Source organism: Choloepus didactylus, chromosome 3 (genome assembly GCF_015220235.1).
Source record: "Choloepus didactylus isolate mChoDid1 chromosome 3, mChoDid1.pri, whole genome shotgun sequence".
NCBI classification, from domain to species: domain Eukaryota; kingdom Metazoa; phylum Chordata; class Mammalia; order Pilosa; family Megalonychidae; genus Choloepus; species Choloepus didactylus.
In genome coordinates, this window is record NC_051309.1 from 58,853,775 (window position 1) to 58,872,297 (window position 18,523).

Below are 18,523 nucleotides of genomic sequence, written 5' to 3' on the forward strand. Positions count from 1 at the left end.
AAAGTAACTTCCACTTTTTTTAAAGTTGGGAACCCGTCGCCCTCTAGAGGTGTATTTGGAAATGTCAGGGGTACTTTTTTGGTTGTCACAATGATTGGATGGAGGCAGTGGAGAGTTGTTACTGGCATTTTGTATCTGGGCACCAGGGATGCCATATATACTGAGATGCAGTTTTATACACAAAGAACTATCTTTTCCAAGTTACCCAGAGTACTCACTATGAAACATTATGGAAATGAAATCTACAAATTTATTGTAAGTTGCATCTCAAAAATTTTCCATTATCTTTATTCTAAGAGGACTTAGTGGGAAAAGGGCTAGTGTTAGAAGGCAGGAGAGTGTGAAATCATAGGAGCTTCCATATGTTGGCAGAGAATATGGGTCTCTGTTAAGAAGTTTATTTCATGGATCTGACTGCATTTCAGCCCAGCTTATTCCACTAGCATTTATTACAGGATTTGTGATTTGCCCAATTGTTCATTATACACAGCCAAAGTACCACCTAAGAATAACAAAAGGTAAAGACTTCTGATTTATGTATTTCTAAGGTTTAACTATAGTAAATGTTGTACATGGTATATAACAGGCAAAAGTTAATAAAATCATTAAAGTGCTTTCATAGTTGCAGAACCAACTTTGGATATTAAAGGAGGATTCAAACTGTATCTTTCTATCTAAGGTTTTGGCCCTTTTAAATTTGTGTAATGTAAACTTCTAATTGTTCTGTATCCATTCTCCCCTTTTTCATTAGGTAATAAAACCCCAAACTGGTCTCCATTTTCATTAAGTAATAAAACCCCAAACTGGTCTCCATTTTCTCCTACATTTCCCAACTTCCTTGTGCTGTGTGAACTGAAGTGATGTGTGCAACTTCCAACTTTTTTTTCTTCTTTAAAATAGGGAAGTTGCTTGCCCTCCATTCTCTCCATTGCTCAGAAATGATAACTGGAGCCACCACCTTAGACCTAGAGATGGAAGTCATGGAGTGTTTCACCAGCTGAGTTCTTGGATGTCTACATGGAGGAGAGTCACCTATTCACCTCTATCTTATTTAAGCCAAAGTATTTTGGAGAAATGGATTTTCTGCTATTTTTTTCACATGCTAATTGCTAAACTGCCCTGTCAATTATAGACTTCAAATAGGAGGTGATATCTGGTCTCAGTAAAGAAACAATAGTGGGAGAAAACTGAATGTAGCAGGTAGTTTCCTTTTTAGGTATACTTGGGTCACAGATAAACATACACACACCCTAAAAAAAAAACAACTTGTATTTACAAGTTCCAATACATTACAGATACAGTCCAGAACAGTTTAAAAGATAAACTGTTAAAATGTTTAAAAAGGGTGGGGGGACTGGGCCTTATTTCTTCTTTCGCAGATTATACACAAGGGAAGGAGGCCTCTTGGTTTTATAGGCCACACTTTTCTTGATGCGCTCTCCTTTGATGTTAACAATATATGGCAACAGAGGGGGCCGGACTGTCAGAACTGTTCCTTGAGGTGTATAGCCTCGGAGATGCAGTCTGTCCTTAAACTGAGGTGTTACTGCAACCCAACCTATGAAGACATGTGACAAAACACAAAATGTAAACACCAAACCTAAGCTCAAAATGGAGCACAAAAGGAGATCATTGCTCTTTTATTCTTTTTAAAAGAGTATACAACATTTTCTGCATGTTTTTATGTAAACTTACTACTTCTCTAATAAAAAAGTATTTTTAAAAAAGCATACAATGAATTTGAGAAGGTATAAATTTATTTTCAGAGTAGGTTGCCTTTTACAAATTAACGTGTATGTATTAAAATATTCAGCTAATATCAATTAAGACACATTTCTATAAAAACATAGTACTATAAGTCAGTAAGCTGACTTATATTCAATTTTTTAAAAATTAAATTCAGTTTTATTGACATATATTCACATGCCATACAATCATCCATGATGTACAATCACCTGTTCACAGTACCATCATAGAGTTATGCATTCATCACCCCAATCTATTTTTGAACATTTCCCTTACATCAGAAAGATATATTCAATTTTTAAAAAGAACTTGGTATAAAATTACCTGCAGAGGAAAATTTTATGTCAGCCACTGCTTCGGATTCCCCAAGTCCTTCTTCTAATGTAATGTCTTCAGCAACAAGAGGAGGAAATTCTGCCATTCGTTCTCCACCCATTGGAACCTTCCAATGAAATAAAGATGTTTAGAAATTTAAATATCCTATAACTCTAATAGTGAATAAATTACTAATAAGATAATTCTGTACAGGGATCAAGAACAAAATCCTTTACACATTCAACTTTCAAAAAACTCTAAATCAGTTTTAGGATAAAATGAAAAGCACAGGCACTCTGTGACTGAGATGAAGCCTAAAAATTCCAGTGCCAAGAGCCACATGTTGGGCACGTACATGGCAGTAACCTCCTGACAGCAGAATTGGGCTTTATTAGTTTAAATGATTTTACAGTTCTCCAGTGGGCTTTACATAGAATAGTGTTAGGCAGTTAAGGCACTGTCCTTCCATATACCTGAGTTCCTGTAGGCCTGGCCACAAAGATTAATCCCCGACTCATGACAAATCAATGGTACAGGTATAATGGATAAGACTCAGCTTCTGTGTTTATAGATGTTTCCATAAATTGGAAGGAACTGGATAATAATTTATCCATTCATTAATAAATTTTTCCTGAATGCCCACTCAAAGCTATGTCCTGTGCTAAGCACTAGGGATACAAAGATAGATGTTACAATTTCAGTCTGGGATTCTTGGGAAATCCAGAGAGGAAGAAGTACTTATTTTTTAAGTCAGGTTTGTTTGTTTTTATCCTCTTTGAAGGGAAGGTGTGTATTTTGTGCTTTGACTCATTTTCAGTTGCATGAGAATTAATGCTAATCAACCTGTGTATTGGAAGCACCTGGTATTTTTGCAACAGATGTGTTCCATATCAATAGCAATAATAACAATAGCAAATACTCATATAGCACTTAGAACAGTGCCTTAGCACTTAAGCCTTTCCACAGAGGTAGGTACAATACAGAGAGATAAGGAAAACTTGCCTGATGTCACAGTTTTGTTAAGTGGCGGAATGGAGCAGGCCACTGAACCCAGGCAATCTGGTTTCCGTGATCTTAACCATTATACAGACACACTATCTAACAGTGAGAACAGCATGTCTTGTTAAAAAAAATCCTAATTTCACTTTGCCTTAGAACTTTTAAAAAAACTTAACATTTAAGGTGCCAGTTAGCAGAGACATCCAGTAGACTATCAGTAAAGAAAATGGTGTCAGCATCCACCTTATTGTAAACACCAAACCTAAGCTCAAAATGAGATTATCAATATGGTGATATAAATAGCTGCTGAAAACTTCTCCCCAGATACTCAGCAAAAAAAGGGAATAACCCTGACCTGTTCGGAGCTCTGGAGGAGGGTACGGAATTGAAGAAAAAAAGAGAGATCAATAATAAAAATGTTCGAAAATTGATTGTGGTGATGAATGCACAACTATATGATAACACTGTGAAAAACTGTAACTTTGGATGATTGTATGGTATGTGACTATATCTCAATAAAATTGCAAGGAAAAAAACTCAGAATAAGTTAACATTGAATTTGAATTGGAAAAAAAATAGTGGGAATAAATTGGGTTGAGCAGGGGAAATAAGATTGAACAGAGTCAAATAGTTAAAGTAGGTGTAGAAGAAAAGGAGTCAGTAAAAAATGAGACTTTGAACAAATTGTCAGCATCACAGAAGCAACGGAGAAGAGCTTCAAGAGAGGCTACAGAGAGGCCAGGTTCAGAAAGAGCTGAGAACATCCCCACTCAGGCAACTGTTTTTTTTTTTTTTTTTTTTTTTTTAAATTCAGTTTTATTGAGCTATATTCACATACCATACAATCATCCATGGTGAACCATCAACTGTTCATAGTACCATCATATAGTTGTGCATTCATCACCCCAATCTATTTTTGAACATTTTCCTTACACCAGAAAAAATAAAATTAAGAATAAAAAATAAAAGTAAAAAAAGAACACCCAAATCATCCCCCCATCCCACTCTATTTTTCATTTAGTTTTTGTCCCCATTTTTCTACTTTATCCATCTGTACACTGGATAAAGGGAGTGTGATACACAAGGTTTTCACAATCACACTGTCATCCCATGTAAACTACATAGTTACACAATCGTCTTCAAGAATCAAGGTTACTGGGTTGCAGTTCAACAGTTTCAGGTATTTACTTCTGGCTGTTCCAATATACTAAACCTAAAAAGATATCTATATAGTGCATAAGAATGCCCACCAGAGTGACCACTCGATTCCATTTGAAATCTCTCAGCCATTGAAACTTTGTTTCACTTCTCTTCCCCCTTTTGGTCAAGATATTTTCAATTCCATGATGCCAGGCCCAGGCTCATACCTGGGAGTCACATCCTGCCTTGCCAGGGAGATTTACATCCCTGGGAGTCAGATCCCACATAGCGGGGAGGGCAGTGAATTTACCTGTCGAATTGACTTAGCTAGAGAGAGAGAGGGCCATATCTGAGCAACAAAGAGGTACTCAGGGGGAGACTCTTAGGCATAATTATAAGCAGGTTTAGCCTCTCCTTGGCAGCAATGAGCTTTCTAAGGGCAAGCCCCAAGATAGAGGGCTCGGCATACCAAACTGTCAGTTCTTGATGTTTATGAGAACATTGGCAACAACCCAGGTGGGGAAGTCCAATGTTTCTGTATTTTACCCAGCTCCTCAGGGGGGGGACCCTGCATATATATTTTTATTCTCTGCCCAAATTACTTTGGGATGCATCACTATTTCACACTAAACTGTACAAACCTACCAGATCTCACTTCCTATTCAAAGTTCCATGTAATTATGGTGTTTGGATACACTGACTGTACAAGTTCAATTATTTAGTAGGCATCTGGTTTTTGATGAACTTAGGACAATTTCAGTGGCCTGATGGGAGGTGAAGAGCAGGAGCAAGCTGGATGGAAAAGGGAATGAATTAGTAGGGCAATAAGATGAGAGTTTTGGTTTTTAAAAAAAGATGAGAGCAATTTGAGCATATTTACAGGCTGAAGAAAGTAGCTAGCAGAGCAAGAGAGTATGAGCTAGAGGAGGTGGGATAATTTATAAGTGCCCTGGGACCAAGAACCCAGGAGGAGATCTACTGCATCTAGACCAGGGTTTCTCAACCTTGGCACTAATATTTGAGGCTTGATAATTACATGTTGTGGGAAGAGGACTGTCTTGTCCACTGTAGGTTTAGCAGCATCTTCAGCCTCTACCCACTAGATGCCAAAACAGCATCCCTAGTTGTGACAAAATTCGTAACTTCTCTTCACTGTTCTTCACATCTAAAGCAGTATTGTTCAACAGAACTTTCTGCATGATGTGGCTTTTGGGCATTTGAAATGTGGTTAGTGGATCTGAGAAATCGAATTTTAAATTTCAGTTAGTTAATTTAAATTTAATAGCCACTGCTACTGTAGTGGGCAGTGCAGTCTAGAGAAAACACAGTTCTGTAATTATTCGAGGATTGGTCCAAATCAATTCCCCTTTTTCTTAATAGTACCCAGTTTACTTTATAGCCAGAATCCTCAAGGAGAACAAGATGAAGGGAGAGCTAGCTGATGGTTTAACAAAAACAGTCCCGTCTAACAAAGGCATTCTTTGCAGGGCTTTGGGAATATCACACTGTATGTTAACTATGACTGTAGGCAATCATCAAAGCGTGTCTCCTTACCTGGAGTAATGTATGACCTGCATGCTTGTGATATATAGCATCTGCCCTGTCCAAGGAAGTGATGTGCACAGGAAGGAATTTGGAAGCCACAACTGTAAACCAAGCTGAATGATTTCCCTTAAGAAAGGAAAAAAGAGTTATTTTACACAGTGAAACATATTACATGTTACAATCAGTGGCCAAAAAAGAAAAACAAAACAAAACAAAACAAAAACACCCAAGCTACATTTATAAGTAATTACAGCCGTAGTCAATCTATATTGTCTAATAGAGAAAGCAAAATAATGAAGCAGTCCATTTCAACAATCCATGGGAAACTATGACTGCTTCTACAGATTTATCTAATTAAAAACCCCACAATACATCCATTATTAAAAACAAAAAGGAAATACTGTCCCCTTACCTGTCACTTTAAATTTTAATATTCTGTGGGCTCTAATGAAATGTATAAAGGGTCCTAAGTGTCTATAGCTAACTTTTCAATAAACTATGAACACAAAACCCAAGAAATGTGCTATAGCAATGGTCTGTAAGTTGTATTCAGTGTTGTTGGGTACATTCATATTTCATTTTCCTTTTTTCCCCTCACTCTGGCAAAATGGGGAGCAATTCAACAGATACTCCAATATCCCCAAAATGAAACTATGCAAATGAATGCCAAACCAAAAAAAACCTATCTATAAAAGCATACGTATTATGGGATATAAAGAATTCTGGAATTTATTTAATGCATGTCAACCTTTTACCTAAAGGATTGACCTGTGATTTCCACATGAAACAATACCACAGGAAAGGGACAGTATCTTTTCTTAAATGCCAAGCTGTATGGGGTACTCAAAATTCACTGGCAACACAGTTTTTTTAAAAATTTTTTAAAATTATTTATTATTATTATTTTAATGCTCTTTTTAAAAATTGTGATTGTTCACATACCATAAAATTATCCAAAGTTCAAAAGTGTATAATGAATTGCCCCGGTACCATCATACAGCTGTGCATCCATCACAATTAAGTTTTTTTCAATTTTTAAACATTTTCATTACTCCAGAAAAGAAATAAAGACCAAAAAAAAAAAAAAGGAAACTCGAATCTTCCCTTATCCCTAACCACCCTCCCTCCATTGTTGACTGGTAGTATTGGTATAGTACATTTGTTACTGTTTATGAAAGAACGTTGAAATACTACTAACTGTAGTATATAGTTTGTAATAGGTATATAATTTTTCCCTATATGCCCTTCTATTATTAACTTCTAGTTGTAGTGTCATACATTTGTTCTGGTTCATGAAAGAGATTCCTAATATTTGTACAGTTAATCTCGGACACTGTCCACCACAAGGTTTACTGTTTTATACATTCCCATCTTTTAACCTCCAACTTTCCTTCTGGTGACACACATGACTCTGAGCTTCCCCTTTCCACCAGTCACACACCATTCAGCACTGTTAGTTGTTCTCACAACATGCTACAATCACTCTGTTCATTTCCAAACATTTAAGTTCATCCTCGTTGAACATTCTGCTCATACTAACGCTCCCCATTTTTTCACCTTGTTCTATATCTTGGTAACTTATATTTCATGTCTATGAGTTTACATATTATAATTAGTTCCTATCAGTGAGACCCTGCAGTATTTGTCCTTATGTGTCTGGCCCATTCCACTCAGTATATTGCCCTCAAGGTTTCATCATCAACCCATTTTTTTTTAAAGATGGTTTTATTCACATGCCATACATTCCACTGTAAGTAAATAATCAATGGTTCCCTGCATAGTCACCTATTTATGTATTCACCACCCTCACCACTATCTATATAAGGACATCTACATTTCTTCCACAGGTAGGAGGAAGAGTCAGAGAAGGTAGAGAGGCAAAAGAAAAAGAAGAAAGAGAAAAAAACAACAGCTAGGAAGCAGCAAAAGGATAACCTCAGATCAAAGTAGAATAGAGTCAGACAACACCACAAATGCCAAGTGTCTAACATGCCTCCCCTCTTATCTGCATTTACCTTGGTATATTGCCTTTGTTACATTAAAGGAAGCATAATACAATGATTCTGTTAACTATACTCTCTAGTTTACATTGATTGTATTTTTCCCCCAATACCTCTCTATTTTATTACCTTGCAAGGTTGACATTCATTTCTTCTCCCTTGTGAAAAAAATATATTTGTACATTTTATCACAATTGTTGAACACTCTAGGTTTCATTGAGTTATACAGACCCAGTCTTTATCTTTCCTCTTTCCTTCTGGTGTCCCACATGCTCCTAACCTTCCTTTTTCAACCATATTCATAGTTATTTTTGTTCAGCATACTTACATTGTTGTGCTACCATCACCCAAAATTGTGTTCTAAATCTCTCACTCCTGTCTTTTCCTATCAGTCTGTAGTGCTCCCTTTAGTATTTCCTGTAGGGCAGGTATCTTGTTCACAAACTCTGTCATTGTCTGTTTGTCAAGAGAATATTTTGAACTCTCCCATACTTGAAGGACAGTTTTCTTGGATATAGGATTTGAAGGACAGTTTTGTCGGATAGAGGATTCTTGGTTAGTGGTTTTTCTCTTCCAGTATCTTAAATATATCACAACACGTCCTTCTTGCCTCCATGGTTTCTATTGAGAAATCCGCACATAGTCTTATTAAGCTTCCTTTGTATGTGATGGATCGCTTTTCTCTGGCTGCTTTCAGGATTCTGTCTTTGACATTTGCTAATCTGATTATTAAGTGTCTTGGCGTAGGCCTATTCAGATCTATTCTGTTTGGGGTATGCTGTGCTTCTTGGATCTGTAATTTTATGTCTTTCGTAAGAGATGGGAAATTTTCATTGATTATTTCCTCTGTTATTGCTTCTGCCTCTTTTCCCTTCTCTTCTCCTTCTGGGACACCAATGATAAGTACATTCTTTTATTTTGTTTTGTCCTTGATTTTCTGAAGATGTTGGTTAAATTTTTCCATTCTTTTCTCTATCTGTTCTTTTGCATGTAGGCTTTCAGGTGCCTTGTTCTCCAGTTCCTGAGTGTTTTCTTCTGCCTCTTGAGAACTGCTGTTGTATGTTTCCATTGTGCCTTTTGTCTCTTGTGTTGTGCCTTTCATTTCCATAGATTCTGCCAGTTGTTTTTTCGAACTTTCAATTTCTGCCTTATGTACGCCCAGTGTTTTCTTTATAGCCTTTATCTCTTTTGCTATATCTTCTCTAAACTTTTTGAATTGATTTAGCATTAGTTGTTTAAATTTCTGTATCTCAGATGAAGTGTACGTTTGTTCCTTTGACTGGGCCATAACTTTATTTTTCTTAGTGTAGGTTGTAGTTTTCTGTTGTCTAGGCATCTGACCTCCTTGGCCACTCCAATCAGGTTTTCTCAGGTGAGAGCAGGCTCAGGTCCCAGAGGGAAGAAATATTTAGTACCTGGTTTCCCTAATGGTGTGTCTTAGAGGACTGACACATCCTGTGCTTTTCTGCCCAGCAGGTTGCGCATGTCAGCCTGTCACTTCAGACTGGTGTAAGGTGGTGTGGCCAGTGGCTGTTTTCCCCCAGGCTCTGGGGTCTGGTTCCGAATGGAAGGCGGGGAGTAGAGCTGGGCCCCACCCCTTTCCTCTTGGGAAGATATGCCCCCTTGAGAGGTCATTTGCATATAAATAGATTCGTTGTTTCTCTGACTCTGCTATCTCCACCCTTGTCTGGGTCAGAGTTCTGTGAGTTTAAAATGGCTCAGGCTTTCTCTACTGCAGAGCACTGCAAGCCAAAAACAGTTGAGGCTTTCTCCACTGAGCTGCCTAGGTTGAAAGGGAGAGAAAGGGACAGAAAACCCCCAGATTCACCCATCGGCCAGAGATAGCACCCGATCCTTTAGGCTCCCTGAACCAAGACACATACGTCTCCTGACTCTCCAAGGTCAGTTGCCACCAAAAGCCTCTGTCTGCTTGTTGGGGATTCGCAGTCTGTATTGAGTGGTTAACATTAAAACCCCGGTTGGAGCTGTGCTGAGGTATATTCGCTTGTTCAGAGAATTCTGCTCTCTAGCTCCACGAGGCTTCCCTGAGGGAGGGGCTCTCGATTCATGTCCACAGTTTTTACTTAACAGATTTTATGCTGCGATCTCGGGCATTCCTCCCAATCCAGGTTGGCGTATGATGAGTGGACAGTCATGTTTGTCTCCCCGCAGTTATTCCAGGTTATTTACTAGTTGTTGCTATTGTTTGTTAGTTGTTCCACGGGACTAACTAGCTTCCACTCCTCTCTATGCTGCCATCTTAGGTCCTCGACGATACAGTTTTTGATAACAGCGTTCTTTTTGTGCACATGCATGTGTGGGGTGGCCCATTTCTCTCCCCCTCCAAGTTTTTATGGAATTTTCAAACATATGAAAAGAAGAATAAAATATCAACCCCTTACAGTAGTCATCATCTTATTAACATTTTGCCAATTTTGTTAATATATCTGACCCCACTCCCTTACTTTTTCCCCTGAAATATTTAAAGAAAACCTTAGTATTCAGTCATTTTTTTTTTTAACGGTATAGACTTTTCTTACCTGCAGAAAATCTATGCGGCCTATAGCACCCAAAAAAAGAACACTTCCTGGTTTAAGCACAAAAGTTCTTGGAATAATGGACTGTGTTGGCAAAACAATATTTACTTCTTTTTCTGTTAGAAGATTTAAAATCTGTGAAGCAAATGGTAGACTGATTAGACAATTACTTTTACTGAAGATACAATATATTGTGATTTACCTGTAAGATAAAGTGATGAAAAGTTAATATTCCAGACTTCACAATAAACCAAAATAATGTCAGAATTTGTTGAACATAAAATTTACGAACATTCTGTCTAAGTCAATCTCAAATAACTGGTGATTCTACTGTTCTTTACAACTTAAACTTGAGTAATGGCAAAAGTACTTTATAGGAGTATGGACATTTTCTATGTTAGCAGCATTCACTAAATGTCAAAACTGGCATGAACTTTAAAATACTGCTAATTGGACATCAAGAAAATATATTCTTCTTCCCACTGAGGCTTCCAGAGAGTGGTGGTTTTCAGTTTAAAGTAAGGGAACATGCTACCTTATATCCTAGTGGCAATTATGGATGCATTAATGCAAAACAGTCACTCCATTCTAGAAGCAGATAAAGAACCCCTTTCCAAATTCTGGTCTTCACTTTCCTTAATTCCCTGAATTACTCAGCAGAAAATGAGAGAAAGTTGTGAATACTCTGAAGGAAAACCAGAAAGCACAAGATTCTGTTTAGATTTAAGGAATCAAAATCTGATTAAAACAAAACAAAACAAAACAAAACAGAGGTGACAAGTGGATATATAACTTGTGAAATTGGTTCTTAAGAAAAATAGCAAGGAAATAAAAAACGTAAATGATACCAAGAGAAGGTCACAATAAAACACCTAAGAAGGGAGATGGAAATAGTTTTCTTCAGTATTTGTGTTTGAAATGGCACATAAAGTCCCCTTCAATAAGGAAACCTTTTAACCCTTTTTAGCTGAGAGCCTATTATTTCCATTTCACAACAGAGTTCCTTGGTTTAAAGCATCAAACGAATAGAACAGTAAAACTGGCATGGATGGAAGCAAACTACTAGAGGGTCTAAAAACTTGAGGGTCTCATTTTGCTGGCTGGAATATTTTGCCAATTCTTGCCTTTCTGATCCAACTATTTCACAGAAGGGTATATATGATTAACGTAACTGCTATCCCAGACCTATCTGGGTCTGAAAGGGAAGAAATAGTTGGTGAAGTGGAGGAGATAGAACAGAACGTTATCAGAAAGCAGTGCAGTTACGGTGACATTATGGATTACTAAGGAAGGAAAAGACTGGGCACAATTATTTATTTTAGGAGGGCAGAAAAGAGTTAAAAGATCTAAATGATTCTTTGACATAGGAGACCAGAGAGAATACAATTTTGAGAATAAAATTGTAAGTGATCCTGATGAGGCAAATGAAGGAAAAGTACCTAAGAACCCAGTGTTGTTTCACAGGGAGATACAGAGATAATTAAGCAAATTAGAAACTGGTCAGTAACCAGATTCAAAGGATGCTAATTAATGGATCTGTTGCAAGAAACACAATTGAATCAATCAATGACTTGGATGAAGGCCCAAATTACAAATGAATACAAAGTTGCAAGATCCAAAAGCTGCCCACAAGATCCTGCAACTGGATTCAAAAGATGTATAAAGGCAAGACAGGTGGAGTTAATCCTATTCCAAACTAAACTCATCTGAGGACACTGATAAAAAAAAATTAGTTCTGAGTATCATACTTTAAGAAAAAAAAAAATTGAAAATATTTGGAAAGGTGGCATGGGATGATGACCTATTTCTCAAAATAGCTGTAGGAAATGACAAATAATCTGGAATATGTCAGCACAATAAGTTTTCAATGTTTGTCAGATGAACAAGTGAAAGAGAAGAAAAGGGTAGGGACAGAGGGAGGAAGCGAGAAGAAATTGCCCTTTAAAATAATCAAGGTCTGGCAAGGAAAGTAGGCATTACATTGGTTTCATAAAGCTTCAAGAAACAATGGGTCTAAGATACAGGGAAACTGTTCAGTTGAACACAAAGAGAGACAAAGACCAAATGGGTTCCCAAGGTAAGTGATGTGATACTGCTTCAGCTGATGAGTCACTCCTTACTTAAGTGCATGCTGGATGACCTCTTCATTGATGTGTTATAAAGGGAATTCAAGCATGGAATAGGTGGTTGAACTACAGCAATATTTAAGATTCCTTCCAACCTCAAAAGTCTAGGATTCTGTAAATGTGTCTTAACTAAGATAACATCCACAATCATAATGCAAGTAGGTTGTCAGCAGTGAAGTCTACCAAATGGAATGCAGAACTTGAAGGTATATAGATTCATTTGTAAATTGCTTCTATGAATGAATCAGAACTGAGTCTAAAATGAAAGTGTACCCCCTTTTCTTGTTTCTGCCAATTAAGACAGTACTTGCACAACTACAGTTAATGTTTCTAAAACAAACCAATACGTACACAATTTTCTTTTGTAATTCCAGGGGTGTCATAAAACCAGTGGGCATCTTTCACTTCTTGTGGGGTCAATTCTACTTTTTTGGTGGATTTGTCTGCAACTAGAACAGGTTCATTTTCCATGTCAAAGGCAAGTGAATCAGCATCAAACTCGAAGGCAGCTTCATCTTTCTGTTCTTTTGAATATAGGAATGTTCTCCCAACTCTTCCTAGAACAAGTTATATTGAAGATATCAGTCACTCCTTTAAAACTTTTGACTCCAGACAGATAATTTTTTTTATTTGTTTCAAATAAGTTACTAAGATTAACTACAGTATATGGAGACAATGCTACCTTTGTTCCCTCCTTCCTCCCACCCCTCCCCAAAGGCATAGAAGTCACACTGTTGCAATGATCAAGGGTGTGGCAGGCTGGACACACATGGGGGGTGGGAGGAGGTTGGAAATCAAACTGTTTTTAATAAAGGAAGGCTGAAAAGAGACACTAAGGAAAGGGGACAGCCTCATTTTAAGCTGCTGCCTGAAACCAACAACCTTTGCTATCTGAAATGGTCTACCTGGCTAAGGGGGTAGCAGACATTGCTTCTACTGCTGACAATGTCTAGCTGGGCAGTTATGCATGCCTCCTTTCCCAGACTCCTCCAAGTATAACCATCTTTATTTTCTCAGCATATGGAACTCTGAGTTTCTAAACAGTAGCCTTGCTTCAAAAAGGGCTCTATGTTCCAGAATGAAGAAAGTAGTGACCGGACAGCTATATGTCAGGTTATTCAACAAAGAATTTTAGTATAGAACCATTAAGTTTTCCTATGGAAGATGCTTACCTACCACATAACCATGATTTTTCAAGAGATTAAGTTTATTTTGCTCTTGCTCACTAAGATCTTCTTCAGCTGTAGCTGCATCTTTTTTAAGCCTTTTGTGTCTTTCAAACATTCTGTAAGGAGTTGGGTTGCAAATAGGAAACTTCAAAAGGTTTAATGTAGTACCTGAAATATCAAAGAATAAGTATGTTTTTATAAACACTGTACCGAAAAAGGGATTAAAGGGATGGAAAACAGTTTTGAGGAGCTACAATGTGTTAAGTATTGTGAATTATCTCACTTAACCCTCGACACAACCCTCTATAAAATTATTCTCATTTTACAGATGACGAAACAGCCTCAGCAACTGGCTCAACAAGCTAAACCAAGATTTGAATCCTAGTTCCATTTTCACAATGCTACCATTCGGTATAAAAGCACTTCTGTGTATAATTCAACCAAACTGCAAGACAGAGAAGAAAAACAACGTACCAAAGTTAAAACTTTGGTTTCAAACGAACAAATGGGACAGTTAGTATCACACTAGAGTGCAAGTGTTAAATTTCTGTGTCAAAGTCGACATTTCTTCTCAAAAAGCCACATATCATATTGCATTAGTGAGTTATTCAAATGTTAAACGTGCATAGCATATTGATCCATGAATAAACTCAAGAGATGGGAGTAGGATTGAGGGATGAAGGGAGATTCATAGAATAAAAGGAGGCACGACTTTTGAGAAACAGTCAACTAGAAGGCTACAGGGAAACCTCCAAGAGGGCAGAAACTTTGCATTGTTTCCTAGTTAATCTCCAGTTTCTACAACAGTGACTGGCACATGGAAGTGCTCCATAAGTATTTCCATTAGAAAATTACTGAAATATATATATGGAATCTCCAGGGAATAAGCTGACTCAGACGAGAAACTTGTGTTCAAAGGAGAGAATTTTACAAGGAAAGACTCCAGGCACCCCCTGGTGGACATTATGGAGGGATGTAATCCAAGCCTCAGAAAACAAAGGGCCGAGCCTCTTAAGGCTCACCTGGCCATGGGGAAATAGTGGCTCTGTCGATGGCTTCGGCACCCTTGGCGGTACAGTAGTCAGACTCCAGGAGCGTGTTGAAGAGAGTGGACTTGCCGGCGTTGGTAGCGCCTACCAGGTAGACATCGCCGCGGTAGCGCCAGGAGCGCTGAAGCGCGGAGATCAACTCTTCCACCCCGTAGCCTGTCTTGGCGCTGATCAGCCGCACGTCCCGGAGCACTGTGCGGTGCCGGGCCGGCGGATTCGGATTCGCCGCCAGGTCCCGAGACCCGTCCCCGCCGGGGTCCTGTTGCCCTTGGTGGCCAGGCGAAGGCAGGAGCCCGGCGCGGACACAGTCGTCCCACAGCCGATCCCGGAGCCGCCGGCGGTAGCCGGAAGCGTCCTGAGGCAGCAAGTCCACCTTGTTCCCCAGCACGATCACCTGCTTGGGGCCCACCAAGGCTGGCAGGTCCGGCAGCAGGGCGTCAGGCAGGTCCAGTAGATCTACCATGTAGAGCACCAGGGCCGGCCCGGGCCGCCGCAGCGCGGCGCTCACCAGCTCCAGGTACTGTTCGCGGCTCACCTGCAGGCGCAGGGCGCGCCGGTGGTGCACCAGCAGCCAGCAGCGCAGGCACACGGTCCCCGTCAGCCCGCCGTCCGCCTCCGACGCCGATCTGAGGAACTTCTTGCTGGGCAGGTAGCCAGGCACGCTGGGATCCTGGCAATGCAGCTCCGCCCCGCAGCCCGAGCAGCTAATGCCGCTGGACGGGACCGTGGGGTCTGGGTTCCCCATCACTGCGTGCTCCCGATATCTGGCCCGTAGCTTCTGCTGCCGCCGTTGCTCGCCCCGCCGCTGCCTCTGCCGCTCCTCCTCCTCCTGCGGCTGCTGTAGTTCCTGCAGCAGCTCTCCGGGGGTCGGCTCAGGCTTTGGCTCCGGGATGTACTCGGGGAACAGAAAACGCTCCTCCATGTCGGTATTTCGTCGGTAGTCCCCAGTCGCCGTCTGGCCATGAGGAGGCTCACGTCCCAGGTAGGAAGAGTGCTGGAAGAAGGAAGCGGCCGCACATCTCCTCTCGGGAAGGGGCTCCCGGAGGCCATGGCGCACAACGGCGGGGACAGATCCCCACAGTAAAGGCCACGGAAGTCGGCGGCTTAGGAGTGCTGGCAGCATGAGGAACACTGCCCTCCGGCAAAGAGGCGGGGCCACGTGCGCGCACGCGCACTGGGGTCCGGAGACAAAAGCCCAAGGGCGCTTGGGAGCTGTCAGTTGTTGCACGCCTCACACGGCCCCTCCTTCGGCGTCTGATCCCGTGAATTCTCGCGATTGAGGACTCTAAGGCCTGAGAGCTAGCGTAACGCTACGGCAATTGTTCCCGGGCCTTAAGTACTGAACTAGTCCGGCAGAAGATAATAATGAGCGCTTTGGGTTTGTTCATTGTCAAGCTTCTTCAGTGCGCCACCGCTGGCAAACCTCACCCTTAGTAAGTCACATTTTTGAAAAGCTTCGTAATTTTTGGTCTTTAGAAGTGCAAAAAATAGAGGTGCAGACTCAGCCACAATTAAAACCTTTTATTAAAACATCTTTTTGGCTTTTTTTCAGGAGTAAAAAAAGTATAACAACAGTGAAAAAACAAAAAGCTGCCCCCAAATCTTTCGCGGGCTGGAGCCTTCACGCTGACGACTACTACCAAGCTGTAGGAGCTGTCCTCGCAATCAGCCATCAGCGGCATCAGCTCAAAACTTACGCGTGCGCAAATCTAATACTGGACAAACCGTATAGCCAACCATTTGCGCAGGCGCAGTCCTATCATTGGCTTCTTTGTAGGCGGGCCTTAGGCGTAAGACGCAGAGTATTCTGGGACAGCTGTAGACGGAAGTCACTTGGTCTGCATCTCCGGTTGCTGCCTGCTGCTGCGGTACTTTCTGTCTCTGATTTCTAGAAGTTAGGAGCTTGGGAACCGGTTGCCGAAATGTATGACGCGGATGAGGGTAGGTAACCACTCAAAATAAACTTCACCGCGAACCATTTAGGGAGGGAAACGTGGGGAACTGGGTGAATAGAGGATTTGCGACCTCCCTTTGGACAGGTGGCCCCCGTCATGCTTCCTCACCCCCGCAGGCCGGGAATGAAGTCGGGATTGCGTGACGTGGACGATGCGGGGAAGTAGCGTTAATGGCCTCCGTAAAGTTGACTCATATTTCTCCTGTATCTGTTATCCGTGCTGTTAATTCTGATACTTCCTTGCCATATTGCAAAAGCGTGCAGCATCCTAAGACGAGTTCCGTTGTTTTGACTTCGTCTTAAGTAAAGTGCTCTTTGTATGATTTCTGTTAGGGCCACAGTTGGTTGATTTATTGAATAGTTCAATTTTTTTTTTTTTTTAAATTCAGTTTTATTGAAATACACTCACACATCATACAGTCATCCATGATATGCAATCCACTGTCCACAGTATGATAACATAGTTATGCGTTCATCACCACAATCTATCTCTGAACATTTTCCTTACATCAGAAAGAACCAGAACAAGAATAAAAAATAAAAGTGAAAAAAAAAACACCCAAATCATCCCCCCATCCCACCCCATTTGTCCTTTAGTTTTTATCCCCATTCCTCCACTCATCCATACACTAGATAAAGGGGGTGTGATCCACAAGGTCTTCAAAATCACACTGTCACCCCTTGTAATCTACATTATTATATAATTGTCTTCAGGAGTCCAGGCTGCTGGGTTGGAGCTTGGTAGTGTCAGGTATTTACTTCTAGCTATTCCAATACATTAAAGCCTAAGAGGTGTTATCTATATAGTGCATAAGAATGAATAGTTCAATTTTTGAGCGTCAGTATTGTGCCAGCCGTTGTGCTAGGCCCTGAAAATACACGGGGGACAAAGAATATAATAAGGGGAGAGGGGATTTGATCTAGCTTGGTCTACCTTCATGCTTTCTTAAGTCTAAATAAATTGACTTAGAAAATGGCCTTTAAACTTTCTTTTCCCACAAGATGACACAGTTCTAAGATGGTCTAACATATCTTTTTTTCTTTCACAAATAGATTTCTTAGTATATTTCATACATTTTTTTTTTCATGTGTACTATAATCTCATTTATTTATTTTTTTTTTAAATCATCATTTTATTCAGATATATTCACATACCACGCAGTCATACAAAACAAATTGTACTTTCGATTGTTTACAGTACCATTACATAGTTGTACATTCATCACCTAAATCAATCCCTGACACCTTCATTAGCACACACACAAAAATAACAAGAATAATAATTAGAGTGAAAAAGAGCAATTGAAGTAAAAAAGAACACTGGGTACCTTTGTCTGTTTGTTTCCTTCCCCTACTTTTCTACACATCCATCCATAAACTAGACAAAGTGGAGTTTGGTCCTTATGGCTTTCCCAATCCCATTGTCACCCCTCATAAGCTACATTTTTATACAACTGTCTTCGAGATTCATGGGTTCTGGGTTGTAGTTTAATAGTTTCAGGTATCCACCACCAGCTACCCCAATTCTTTAGAACCTAAAAAAGGTTGTCTAAAGTGTGCGTAAGAGTGCCCACCAGAGTGATCTCTCGGCTCGTTTTGGAATGTCTCTGCCACTGAAGCTTATTTCATTTCCTTTCACATCCCCCTTTTGGTCAAGAAGATGTTCTCCATCCCACGATGCCGGGTCTACATTCCTCCCCGGGAGTCATATTCCACGTTGCCAGGGAGATTCACTTCCCTGGGTGTCTGATCCCACGTAGGGGGGAGGGCAGTGATTTCACCTTTCAAGTTGGCTTAGCCAGAGAGAGAGGGCCACATCTGAGCAACAAAGAGGCATTCAGGAGGAGACTCTTAGGCACAAATACAGGGCATACATTTTTAAAGGCCCATCTTCCATTCCTTACAGCTACTGTTTCAGACTTCATCCTTTTCTAGCTTACCGT

The 18,523-nt window shown here is 40.2% G+C and overlaps 2 protein-coding genes across 3 annotated transcripts in view; one reads left to right on the forward strand and one right to left on the reverse strand.

Annotated features, from left to right (window-relative positions):
* Positions 1 to 1,251: 1,251 nt before the first annotated feature.
* On the reverse strand, positions 1,252 to 16,231 carry NOA1 (nitric oxide associated 1). The gene is made up of 7 exons (XM_037829879.1): positions 14,600 to 16,231; positions 13,581 to 13,745; positions 12,760 to 12,965; positions 10,286 to 10,417; positions 5,755 to 5,871; positions 2,071 to 2,188; positions 1,252 to 1,558 (listed from the first exon to the last, which is right to left on the reverse strand). Exons 1-7 carry the CDS (start codon positions 15,747 to 15,749, stop codon positions 1,362 to 1,364), a joined length of 2,085 nt encoding a protein of 694 aa, XP_037685807.1. The 5' UTR covers positions 15,750 to 16,231; the 3' UTR covers positions 1,252 to 1,361.
* The window catches only part of POLR2B (RNA polymerase II subunit B), a 52,228-nt gene continuing 49,601 nt past the window's right edge, over positions 15,897 to 18,523 (forward strand). The window contains exons 1-2 of one of the 2 annotated variants that reach the window (XM_037829878.1): positions 15,897 to 16,059; positions 16,179 to 16,567. In XM_037829878.1, coding sequence (XP_037685806.1) covers positions 16,549 to 16,567 — 19 coding nt within the window. In that variant the 5' untranslated portion in view covers positions 15,897 to 16,059; positions 16,179 to 16,548. The remainder of the gene's footprint in view (positions 16,060 to 16,178; positions 16,568 to 18,523) is intronic. The other variant, XM_037829877.1, reaches the window with a different exon arrangement.